This window comes from Amblyomma maculatum, chromosome 8 (assembly GCF_055883805.1).
Source record: "Amblyomma maculatum isolate TAMU_Amacu chromosome 8, ASM5588380v1, whole genome shotgun sequence".
In the NCBI taxonomy this organism is placed as follows: domain Eukaryota; kingdom Metazoa; phylum Arthropoda; class Arachnida; order Ixodida; family Ixodidae; genus Amblyomma; species Amblyomma maculatum.
Window position 1 is genome coordinate 83,505,667 of NC_139351.1, and position 12,797 is coordinate 83,518,463.

Below are 12,797 nucleotides of genomic sequence, written 5' to 3' on the forward strand. Positions count from 1 at the left end.
ATTCTTTCGTCTTGGACATCCGACTGTGATGAGGCCTTTTCGACACTTCGGCGCCTTCTAGTGTCGCCTCCGATTCTCCGCCATTTTGACCCTACGGCGCCTACCGAAATTCACACTGATGCCAGCGGTGTAGGTCTCGGCGCTGTCCTTGCACAACGAAAGCCCGGCAACCCAGAGTACGTTGTTGCTTATGCCAGCCGTACCTTAACAAAGGCCGAAAAGAATTATTCTGTAACCGAAAAGGAGTGCTTGGCCATCATTTGGGTCATTGGGAAGTTCCGCCCATATCTCTACGGTCGTCCCTTTTCTGTTGTTACGGACCATCACGCACTCTGCTGGTTGTCCACCCTTAAAGACCCATCCGGCCGTCTTGCTCGTTGGGCCCTCCGCTTACAAGAGTACGACATTCAGGTCACCTACCGGTCTGGCCGTAAGCATTCTGATGCCGACGCCCTGTCTAGGTCACCTCTTCAATGTGGCTCTGACTCGACAGCTATCACCATAAGTGACTCATTTTCGCTAGAAATTGCCGACATGCCCAATGAACAAAGGCAAGACCCTTGGATCGCTTCTCTTCTCACGCTTTTGTCTACACCTTCTCTGCGCCCAGCTTCACGAACGCTTCACCGCAAAGCTCGTCATTTTTCCATCCGCGACGGCATGCTTTACCGCCGAAATTACCTCTCCGACGGACGAAAGTGGCTGCTTGTCATTCCTCGGCATCTCCGTTCGGAAATATGCGCCGCTTTTCACGCCGATCCTCAGTGTGCCCACGCCGGAGTGTTGAAAACTTACACTCGTCTTCGCCTCCGCTATTACTGGCAGGGTATGTACCGCTTTGTGCGTCATTACGTTCGCGCATGCCAGCAATGCCAACGCCGCAAAAACCCTCCACACCACTCCAGCGTTCCGATGCAGCCCTTGCCCTGCCCCAGCCGACCATTCGATCGTGTTGGTATTGATCTTTACGGGCCACTACCAGTCACTCCAGCTGGTAACCGTTGGGTCATCGTCGCTGTTGACCACCTTACCCGCTACGCAGAAACATCTTCCTTACCTTCTGCGTCGGCGCCAGACGTTGCGTCTTTCGTCCTGCACCATCTCGTTCTGCGCCACGGTTCACCTAAAGAATTGCTCAGTGACCGTGGCCGTGTTTTTCTTTCCGAGACCATTGAAGCCCTTCTTCAGCAGTGCCGCATTGTCCACCGTTCTACCTCGGCCTACCATCCGCAGACCAATGGCATGACGGAACGTTTTAACCGTACCTTAAGTGACATGCTGGCCATGTATGTCGCGTCCGACCACTCAAACTGGGACCGGCTTCTCCCATTCGTCACGTACGCTTATAATACTGCCATACAAAGCACGACCGGCTTCCCCCCCTTTTTCCTTCTATACGGCCGTGAACCCACCTCAACTATGGACACGATACTTCCTTATCGCCCTGACACCTCCGAAGCGACCACCGTCTCTCAAGCAACAGCATATGCAGAAGAATGTCGCCAGTTGGCCCGCTCATTTACAACCCAGAACCAAGGTCACCAGCAGTTCCTTCGCGCACCGTCTTGTCCAGCTCCTTCATACAGCACAGACTCCCTCGTGTGGCTTTGGGTTCCTGCTACCCCTTCCGGCCTCTCTACCAAACTAGCGTCCAAATACCATGGCCCATATCGGGTTATTTGCCAGACCTTTCCGGTGAACTACGTTATAGAACCGCTTGTACCGACACCGGATATGCGTCGCCGCGGGCGTGAAACAGTGCACGTTGACCGCCTCAAGCCCTGTTACGACCCGCCTGTTGTGTCCACACCATGAGTCGGCAGGATGCCTCTTTTTTCTCCCGGGGATAATTGTAGTGTCACACCAACGCTCGGTGATTGTCGACAGTGACAAAGACGACGAGCGTATGTCGGAAGGCGCGTGCTGAAAAAGAAGACGGCAGACAAAAGACGAAGACGCAAGAGACTGACGCGCTAGTTAAACGGTTGACCCGAACACCGACCTGAGCTTCAACGCACCCTTACAGTAGATATATAAGGGTGTTAGTGCAAGCATCCTGAAGCGAGAAAGATAGCAGAAGCGTTGCTGTGATGGACATACTCCTCTGAAGTTGTTCTTGTGCGTAGGCACTTCCATTACTAAAACCAGACAGTAGGATCGGGAGCAAAAGTGTAATGCATTTTTGCACTAGTACACATAGTTATTGAACTAGAATATGCCCGGTTTTTTAGGGCGTATTGCTCTAAATTCCGAGGTTTTGTCTTGGAGAAACATATAAGTTTCCAAGAGGGATAGCATGTACTTGATCACCTCAGAAGTAACTAGTGCAACTAATCGCCTAATTTTTCCTGATGAAGTGCGCGAGCTGATTCTAGCAGGATGCGTTTTTGCGCGCTACATAGGGCCAAAGCTTTGGCCCTATATAGGTTCACCTGCTTCGAAGTGAATGTGGAAGTGTGGAAGTGAATGAGGGAAATTGATTTCAACCATCCCCGTGTCTTCAGAAAACATTTCCGCGAATCTTGCAGCTTGGCTTAAAAGCTGTTACTTTTAGTGTTAGGTAGCGCCTCCCTTTGTATTGGAGTAGACTCCTTAGTACCAAACCCGTTTTCTTCAGGGCGAGGCGGCTTACTATGAGAGCTCTTATTTTATTATTATTTAATTCTCACCGTGATCACGAAAAATTTTCAACCCTCCAGAAAGTACACGTTGCATTCAACTTTCTTTGCGTGGAGAATTTTATTTGTTTATGTAATTCTTGAAGAATTTTTCATATTAGCATATAATATTCAGAGCTTAATGCCGCCATGGCGATATGTAGGGCCGTGCGTTGTTGCAGCAAGGCATATTTTTGAGTGTCAACCCGTCATAAGATCGAAACAAAATGTATATTGGATTTAGAGACGCCTACTTATGAAGCACTATGGTCAGACCGCGTGGTCTGCGCCACTTGGATATGACGACGGATGCCGCTAGAGAGAACTAAGTCCGCCGGCCAGCCCTCTCTGTAAATTATTTGCTTACAGAAGCTCAAATTTCATTCACTTGCAATTTCTTCCACTTGTTGCCTGGCAAGCGATTTAAAAAATGAAACTTTGCAACAGTAATCTTTCCGTTCGGTTCTACAATCAGGGCCTACTTTTTTTCCTAGATGCATTAACAATGCTCGTGGCCTTTCATAATGTTTATTGATTTATATATTAAGACAACCACAATTTTACGCGTTTCGTTGATGAACCAAACTGAATAAAAGTTTACACAGCTGACAGTAGCCAATATCTAAAAAAATAGAGTGACTTAGCAACCGAAAGCGTACAAACAGCGTTTGGGATCTTCTTGGTTAAGCTCGAGTATATTTAGTTTCTTCAAACATTACTACTCAAGTGGTAAATGGGTTGAAATTTAATAATTAGCTTCTAGAACACAGTAGCACCTCAGTGAGTGTTGATTTTAGTTAAACCCAAACAACTGCAAAGTTGTAGCTGAGTTTTTGTGTTTGCATAAACACGTATGCAAAAGCCTCACCAGGTAATTCGCTGAATAACTAGATATAGGTGAGCGTAAGTCTTCTTGAGAGGAACGCTACGTGTCTCACAGAACAAAATCAGTGCCTACTGGAGCGTTCTTTCTGTCGAGACTATGCGGGGCGCTGGGCGAAGGACAAGAGCAAGCAGCTTGCCATGTGGCGATTTAAAATAAGTATCATGAATAACTCCTTCTTATTGGCACAATGGTATCAATGCTGCGTCCAGATGTTTTAAAGACTATCCACAACTACATATTTCACTCCTCGTAATTCACATATGTTAACCCTTCAGTGTTAAGTAATTTACGTACGAAACATTATTTTAATGTGTAGGTCACGGTACAGTCTCTATGTTTGACTACACTGGAACATTTCTTGTTCATTACATCCTAGTTACAATTTGTTTGCACAACATTCAATACTCGCGTCAGAAGAGAACATACCCTTAGAATATAGCAAAATAAACATTCTAAGAGAATTGTTAGAAATTTCTCACTAAAACCTCCTGATGCAATTAAAATTCAGAAGTCTGTCTTGCTGCTGCAGCCACCCATAAATTCTTATCCCTAAAAGCGAAATAATTACAAGCTCGGGCGAATATTCCATCCGGCTTTAGAGCTGTCAATGCGTGAATGCCAGTGGGCTAAAAGATCATTTTTAGCACACGTTAGCATTGATACCATATCTTATGATGTTTTCTTTAAATTCTAACGCCATGAACAAATTCTTCCGGAAGGTCTTAGGTCGTGATAATATATACTAATTATGTGTGGCGTGATGCAAGTGCATTAGATTTTGAGGAGCTCTAGTGTAATGGAAATAATTTGTAGATGCCCAGTTTTGAATTTTAAGTGATGCATTGAAAGCAGCGACAGTAATTGGGACTTGCGAAGCAGAAATAAATCTATTGCAAGAAGTTATCTTTGCGGAGATAGGAAATTAAATGCGCAATACCAATACGAAGCCATATCTTCTGCATATAAGAAGAGGTAAATCTACAGCATGACAATATTTGCTACCACATGAAATTATTGGGTGAAGGCAGGCATAAAATTTGTCAACATGAAGTCTACAGTTTTGTTTCTGTGTATCTTGTCGGCAGTGATCAATACCTCAGAGTAAGCCGGAGATTTTACTGTTGCAATTCAATGCATGCGTTTTAAAAAAACAGTTCATATAGCGGAAACCACGCTAAAGCAACAAAATTTGACTATAATATTCATACTAACTCTGAACTTCACGGGAATATTCTATATTACTTTACATGTGTAAATTATCTACCATCGCCACACAGATTCTCTGGTCTATGTGTGACACGTTAGCTGATGCTCATATAAACGGGCGCACGTTATAAATTAGGTATAATCTTTGAATTAACAAAATTTATGTAACGAATTTTTTGAAGCCGTTCCAGTTCCTAATTGCGGATACATTAGTTACCGTATCGGTTTATGATTCTGATGAAAACTTTTAATCACGGCTTGGAGTTGCGAAGGAAACGTCATCAACTATGGTACTCCTTATAATTTCCTACGTGGCAAGCTGCTTGCTCTTCGCCCAGCACGCAAGCATAATTTCGACGGCAAGAGCGCCACAGTAAGCAGTGGCTTTTATTATCTCAGACACGTGATGTGCCGCTCATCCGGCCTCACTGTCACCTTAAATATCCTTTATTTTGCACGTTATCTTCTCGGGATAGCCAGTAGGACTTTATGGAAATAAGAACTTAGTGCGAACATCTCAGTGATCTGTTTTTAAATAAAATTCCCAGTCAAAGCGATAATATTCTGTTCTAGGAGGCAATCAATAAATTCTCTTTAATTTTCGCCTTAATTGCATTGTTTAGAGGCGTTTAAATTTACTCCTGCCTATGCCAAATGACTCTCAACCGATCACGGTAGGCTTTAGCCTGCAAAGTGACTGCGCCTTCTTGATAGCCTGAATAAAATGATGCGGTCTAACTGGCATCCACAAAGCTTTATGAACTAAACATAGAATCGCGGTTTTTTAACATATAAATGATTAGCACATTGCGAAAAGACAGAGCATTTCTGAGGCTCTTAATACAGGAAGAACTGAGCTTGGAACCTAAATCTATTTAGTAGTGGCGGTTTTAGCTCTTTTCAATCTCTTACCAAAGATTCAAGTGCAGGAAGTTTTAAGCAAATTTGGGAAAGGTTTAACACAGCTAAACCTAAGTAGACAAAACTAAAGCGCGCGACTTCTCATTGGAAATCTGTAGACCTCAAGGACACCACAACTTGGTCTTGATGACTAGAAGGTGTCGAAGGCATTTAGAAAGTAGAGGCCTCAAGAGAAGAACCCGATGGGAAGTGGTGGCACTGGAGGAAAAGGGTATTCAGTGGACTGGAAGGCTCTGGGGTATTGTGTCAGGTGCCATTGTACATTTGTGAAGATATGTAGTGGTACGAATGTAGTTTGCCAAACGCGAATAAGCGTTTGTGCCATGTGGAAGAAAAAGCGACTGGTGATCAGGCCACGCGTCCTCTAGTCACATGACTGAAGGTCGGCTGAAGTTCAAACTCCGGCGTACGCGAATACCGCCGCAGCTATCTCTGTGAAGCCGTAGCTTAAAAAGAATGTTGGGATTCCTGACAAAGCATTTTACTATTAGGTGTGCATTTGGTCCAAAGGGCCAAAGTGGCGCAGGTGACGTGGCATAAGGGGGGGGGGGGTGCAGAACAATGACGAGCGTAATAGACGGAGCATAACCGCCGAGATGGGGCGTATGGAAGAGTCCAGTCAACGGGAACCAAAAGAAGTGGATCTGAAGGTACGTCGTGTCATTGATCACTCTATTCGAGTTTCCAAAAGTGCATCTGCGAACCAGACATTTGATGCAGACTTTGAGACTGTGGCTCCAAATGGACTTGACAGCGGTGAGTAATCCAATGTGGGCGACTTTTCGTTTAGAGATGCTGCCAAATCGCAATACTGTAGTATTGAAATAGAAATTGCTGCATGCTATTTCACAGATCATCGAGCAGTCTTCGTGTCTGTTAAGCAAAATGAATAAAACATGTGTATATCCAATGTCTCCAAATGCTGAACATACATGACAACGCGCTCGAAGTGGGAAACATTCCCTTCGCTACGTATATCCTGGCGTAGCTGATCTAAGCCAACCCCCTTTTGTCGTCCGTGCTGAGTTGATTTATTTATAATGCTGATATCTGTCACCACAGTACCCGCTTCCATTTTTTTACAATATGCAAGCATAATTTTCAATAAGCAAAAAACTTCAATGTCGGTAAGTCACCCTCGGTTTCATCGGGAAGTGAGAGCGAGGACAAGACATTCAAATTCAATTGCAAAAGCGTAAGCAATATTTGGCATGCATGGCCAATGAGGGCAGACCGAGTGAACGATCCTAATTGCATCTAAGTTATTGGTTTATGAATCATTGATTACCTAGAATCTGTAAGTAATTTATGACAAAGCCCGATGCAAGTGGCCAGCATGTATGAGGGCGACCGATTGTTAATATGAAATTTGCATTTTTTTTCCTCGATTCCGGCCTCGCGGCGAGTGAGCTTATTGTCGCTATAGCAATATCCATGGTACAGTTGACGTCAATTTCTTCGAATGGCATTATTTCAATTTAATGTAATTTTTTTCTGCGCACTGCTACACGCCCAAAACTAATGCATTTTGCAAATAATGGCAATCACGCGATGGGAAACATCGGACGTACATAAATTATTACAGGGCTTCGATATTTCGCAGAAATGCTTGTGCTCTGAGCGAAAGCAACTTTAAAATTCATGTTGATGTCTTTCATGCCACACGTAAGCAATCTGCCTCTCCAGACTATCCATTACAAAGAGCAGTGGCGGTGTCGGCGTTTGTTGAAGGAAAGGTAACGGAGGTGCGCAGAGGTTGGGTACAAAATTTTAAAGCCCACATGCTGGCCATGCGGTTTCAACTACGTACACTTCGAAAACGTAAGTTTCGAGAGCAAGTCATATAGGCATTGCCTAGTGGGCCGTCCGACGGCTGCAACCTCCGACAGATCACATCGCGGGATCTTTTGATCGGCGGGAAGCTGCAAAAAGCGGCTATTTACCTCGTCTCTATCATGTCCACTGGAAGTAAATATTTATCCTATCTTATATGTTAAGCGGTACATCCAAAATATTATCGCCCCCAGCCGCATCAAGAAATCATGTGAAAAATTTGCAAGACTTGCCGCATTGAATGCATACCGCAGCGTTGCTACCCGCGAGAGCGGTGGACAACTGCACTGTGGCCGTGCGCTGCGCCATAGTTGTCGCTAGGCCTGAACTGGTTCACACCGAAGCCGCATAGAACGGTGCTTCGGAATCGATGAGCAAATCGATCAATAGTGTCTTCGTGAAATAGCCTTACGTCAAACATGCTGTCTCAGAGTAAAAGATGTAATTTCGCAGAAGCTTTTGAAGCGGAGCAGGAGTACGAGATCTACCCGCCTGGGTGGCGCAGTGGTTACGGCGCTCGACTACTGTTCCCAAGGACGCGGGATCGAATCCCGGCCTCGGCGGCAGCTTTTCGGTGCAGGCGAAAAGCAAGGCGCCCGTGTGCTGTGCGATGTCAGTGCACGTTAAAGAACCCCAGGTGGTCGAAATTTCCGGAGTCCTTCACTACGGCGTCTCTCATAGCCTGAGTTGCTTTGGGACGTTAAACCCCACAAACCAACCAACCAGGAGTACGAGATCGGATGAGCTCAGCCACGCATCGCCAGTTTTGTGCTGCGAGCGAAAAGTAGCTTTATCGCAGTTATCACCAGAATATCGATGCAGATCAGCAATGCTCAGTAAGGGTGTTTTCACATTTGTCCAGTCGCATATTAGTTCACAGATTAAAAGTTTTAGCATGCTTTTTCTGACTGAGGCTCGCCTTGCGGCCACCGGCGGACTGCGGTGGGTGCTAAAGCTTATATCGTGTAGCGGTAAAATTGTCGACACAGAATCAGATTTCAACCATCACCTAGAACTTGTGAGACCAAACTCCTGTATCAGAACAAGCCTCTGGTGATAGCTGTCCCGCTTGAAATGCTCGGAGCATACATGCGTTCTCGGATGAAATGAGACGCCGGATCGCAGGTTACAATTATTTGTGAAGCTCCTTTTTTTTCTCGTGAAATCAGTCGGAAATCACTGTGTTGCTTTTGTGGAATAAATCGTGCAGCCAACAACACCAGACTCGGTACCGTCCATGGATGCAAGGGAATGCATTAATGTATCAGCTGAAACTACAAGACAGGGATTCCATGATAATAATAATTGGTTCTTCTGTGAAATATTCTGTGAAACCGCTGGATATAATGTCTAGCACAGTGGAAGACCTGAAGCACGTAATAAAGTTTTGTCGCCAAAAACATGTTGCAGACCTGAGCCCTACGGAAGATTGAGAGCCGATAGGGGACAAATGCGTTAGCATAACGCTGGACGACTGGAACTCGCTATTTCCAGTAATTTCCACTTGACCTAAATGCATGCAGTGGAACACCGAGATACTTAAGGGGCACACATGACCATTCAACGCCTGCATATAGGGGCGGAGTTGAGCCCCACGAACCAAACCAGAGACCGGAACTCTTGGAGTGATTCATCTGAGCTCCGAAACAATGCCAAATTGTTCTGTGCTGGATATAACGTTTCCTATGCTTGGTTTGTCAGTGCAAGTAAACGCAAGATCATGCCCATATGTAAGCCCTTTAACCTCATTACCAATGAGAGGAAGCCATGGTTGGTTGGTTTGGTTTGGTTCCAACCAAACCAAACCGAAACCATGGATACTGCACCACCCCAGAGGGGCAGGGATTCCATGCCGTAGGCCGTGATACTGGCACGGGGGAGGACGGCGGTGGCACTGCTCAGAAACTGCCTTGCACGATGCAGACATGGCTGCCAGCTTGCTTGCAAATGGCATACATCAGAGATTCCATGATATGCATGCCGTTTTCAGGCAAGTTGGTGGCCATGCCTGCGTCGTGCCAGGCCGTTTTAGAGCAGCGCCGCCGCCTACTGTCCCGCGCCAGTAGCACCCCATACTACCTTTCAGGCGACGCCACAACAACCCTTGCACGACTATGACGTCATCAAGCACAGTGCTGGCCGCAAAATTTTCATGTCTGGCCGTGCAAGATGTGAGTCCTGGAGCGCTATCTTTAAAATTTCTTTGTAGGAAAATTGAAGCGTCCTCAACTGTACTTACTGGAGCACGCAATCTTGAGATTGAGAACAAAATATGACGCAAATTTTGTTAAAATTTGTGAGCATCGAAATATCGCCGCAGTTGCTCTTTAAATAAGAGTGATATGTGCCGGCCTCGAATATATCTATCATCCATTTTAATGAAAAGGAGTTGTTTTATGGATTATGGTAGAGAAACGCTTTCGTTTCGGGCAAGTTATTAGACACGAATATGAAGACCACGTACGGTTTTATGAACATTTAATTCGAGATTATTAGATTTTGTGCAACAATGTAGAAACTAATTAATACCCACGTAGCTGAAGGACTGCCAAAAAATTTAAATACGTTAAAACGCATACACTGCTTTTATTTAGCATATTCAAATGAATATGAGTTAAGATAAATTGCACCATTTATCATTTCGTTTACAAATGGTGACAGGAACAGCATTTGGAAATTTGAACAGTCCCTAGAATTTGATCTTTCGCTTGTGAGATTTGTAGCCATCTTACTGCCATTGTTAGTACGTTGCTAGTGATTTCAATGACGCAGCTAAGCCGACAAAATGTCAACTCTATTTAAATATCAACTTCGCTCGAAAACATTTCAGAGGTTTAGCTTAGCAAAGCTTTGTATTGTTTGTTTAGTGTTCTTTACCTTATTTGATGGGAGATGCAAATTGTGCCGTGATTGTAGTGTCAACATCACTCGCCAGAGAAAACCTGCTCAGGAGAACCGCGGTGTAGGTTGGCGGAGTTTAATAGAAGAAACACAGATATAAAGCTCCATCATCCATGGCCAGGAGCCTTTCTATTCAATAAAGGACATTCAATCAATCAAGCTCCACTTTATCCCGACCGCAGCGGCTGCGTTTCGATGGAGGCGAACCTAAGTGGCGTTCGTGTGCTGTGCGTTGTCAGCGCACGTTAAAGATCCCCAGGTGGTCGAAACTACTCCTTAGCTCTGTACTACGGCTCCCCTTTCTCTCTGTCCACGTTCGCTCCAACCTGCCTCCCTTCCCTTATGGCGCGGGTGTCAGGTGTCCACAGAGCAAGTGTGACAGACACTGCGCCTTCCTTTCCTTTGAACCAATTATTATTCACGTTAAAGATCCCCAGGTGGTCGAAATTACTCCGTAGCCCTTCACTACGGCTCCTCTTTCTCTCTTTCCACTTTCATTCCCACCTTCCTCCCTTCCCTTACGGCGCGGTTCGGGTGTCCACAGAGCAAGTGTGACAGTTACTGCGCCTTTCCCTTCCTGTGAACCAATTTAGAATTTATTATCGATGCCGCACAAAAATGTGTCAGCACGGCTTAGAGGCTGAGTGTCGAACTCGGGATTCTGGTTCTGCGAGGTTGTATTCCGCTGCCACCGGAAGCTCAACGACAGAGAAACTTGTTAGCCGACCAGACATTTTGAAGTTGTGTTTTTTGCAATACAATTTCAAAATATCTGGCTGTGTGCTGTACGGTGTCAGTGCACGTTAAAGATCCCCAGGTGGTCGGAATTACTCCGCGGCCTTCCACTACCGGCTACATGGCGACAATTGCGGACGGGTTGTTTGATGTCCCCCTACCGTCTCTCATGCCTTCACCCTGGCTTGCCCCCTCACTGCGACACCTGTGGCGAACCCAAATCCTCACTTTTCCACTACCTGTGGGAATTTCCTTCCCCCCAGGCAGTGCCCCCCATCCCCCGTCCCACCTTTTCTTCCTGGGAGGCTGCTTTGCGGACAGCTCAACCCGCCGGTCAGAAATGGCTGGTAGATCGGGCTCTATGTGAAGCAAAAGCCCGTGGACTCCTGTACTAGTAGGGGACCACCCTGGAAGACTTTTTTTTAATAAATAATGTTGTTTCCATCCATCCTACCGGCACCCCTTTTTCTCGTTCCACTTTCCCTTCCACGTTCCTCTCCACCCTTACTGTGGGGTTCAGGTGTCCACAGAACAAGTGTGACAGATACTGCGCCTTTCCTTTCCTGTTAACTAATTATTATTTATAATTTTTATTTTTGAAATAAAAATGTTCAAAATAAAAGAAACTTCAAATAAAAGACATGTTTGTTTATCGTTTCATTGATGCCAATAAGAATCGTAACACGTTTCCCACTTGTTCATAGAAAGCATTTGTATAGAATTTGCTTGACAAGACGTCGTTTGTAATAGGAAAGAAAGTGAAATGGTTTGGACTTAGAGAGTAGGCTTATATCAATAACGAATACTCCTAGAGCCTCACCCTCAATGATCTTCCTGTGTATTTTCAGTACTGGCGCATTCAACCCTATAGAAATCATATGCAAAATGCGTTCTACATGCATTCACGAATCTAAGCATTATGTATTACATCAAGAAAAGGCCTATTTGGAAAATCGTATCCCGGTTAAACGTTTCTTGGCCCTTAGTAGATACATTAAGCTCAAACAGGTGTTTAGAATTAAAATACAGCGCGGAAATCGCACACACTAGTGAGGTGTGGAGTTGAAAACGGACAGACCATGTCGAGTAAGATGTGAATCCCGAAGGAACGCAAGATATTACTATCAAATTCGACAGTCCGTATCCGGTCTGGATATTAATCCAGACAGATCGAGGCGGTATGGAGCCTATACATCCGGTTTGCAGTTCAAAATGGACAGATTATGTTCCGTTCGGAGCTTTAACCAAGTGAAGTAGTATTGTTTGGAGAGGAAACAGGGCAGACAAGTTTACTTGAACATTAAATTGGACAAACCCCTGTAGTCAAACAAATGCACCGAGCGGATGCTCTTGGTCTGCAAAATTTGAACTCGCGGATTTTATTTCACGGGAAAGTGCACTCATGACTGTGAAGAAAACATACTATAGAATAACATATTCCATATTTATGAAGTACGTTCGTTACTTTACAAATACTATTTATTGCGTAATATAGCTATACGTAAGCTAATAGCCTTGCTATTTGTGCGTTATTTCCCTCGAACGTATGCGCTAAATAGAATTCAGGATTACTTCAACTTGTCCGAAATTGTGGTGCGCATTCATATGAGTGAGTAATGTGCAGCTGGCAAGGCAAATTGCCAGCATGCGTATAACGT

General features: G+C 45.0%; 1 protein-coding gene across 15 annotated transcripts in view; it reads left to right on the forward strand.

Moving 5' to 3' along the window:
• Positions 1–4,507: 4,507 nt before the first annotated feature.
• Positions 4,508–12,797, forward strand: part of LOC146181662 (uncharacterized) — a 41,436-nt gene continuing 33,146 nt past the window's right edge. Inside the window, exon 1 of one of the 15 annotated variants that reach the window (XM_084576672.1) lies at positions 4,508–4,644. In XM_084576672.1, coding sequence (XP_084432798.1) covers positions 4,549–4,644 — 96 coding nt within the window. In that variant the 5' untranslated portion in view covers positions 4,508–4,548. Of the gene's footprint in view, positions 4,645–4,802; positions 5,123–12,797 lie in introns of those variants that run through there. The other 14 variants (XR_014700262.1, XM_084576670.1, XM_084576669.1 and 11 more) reach the window with 14 other exon arrangements.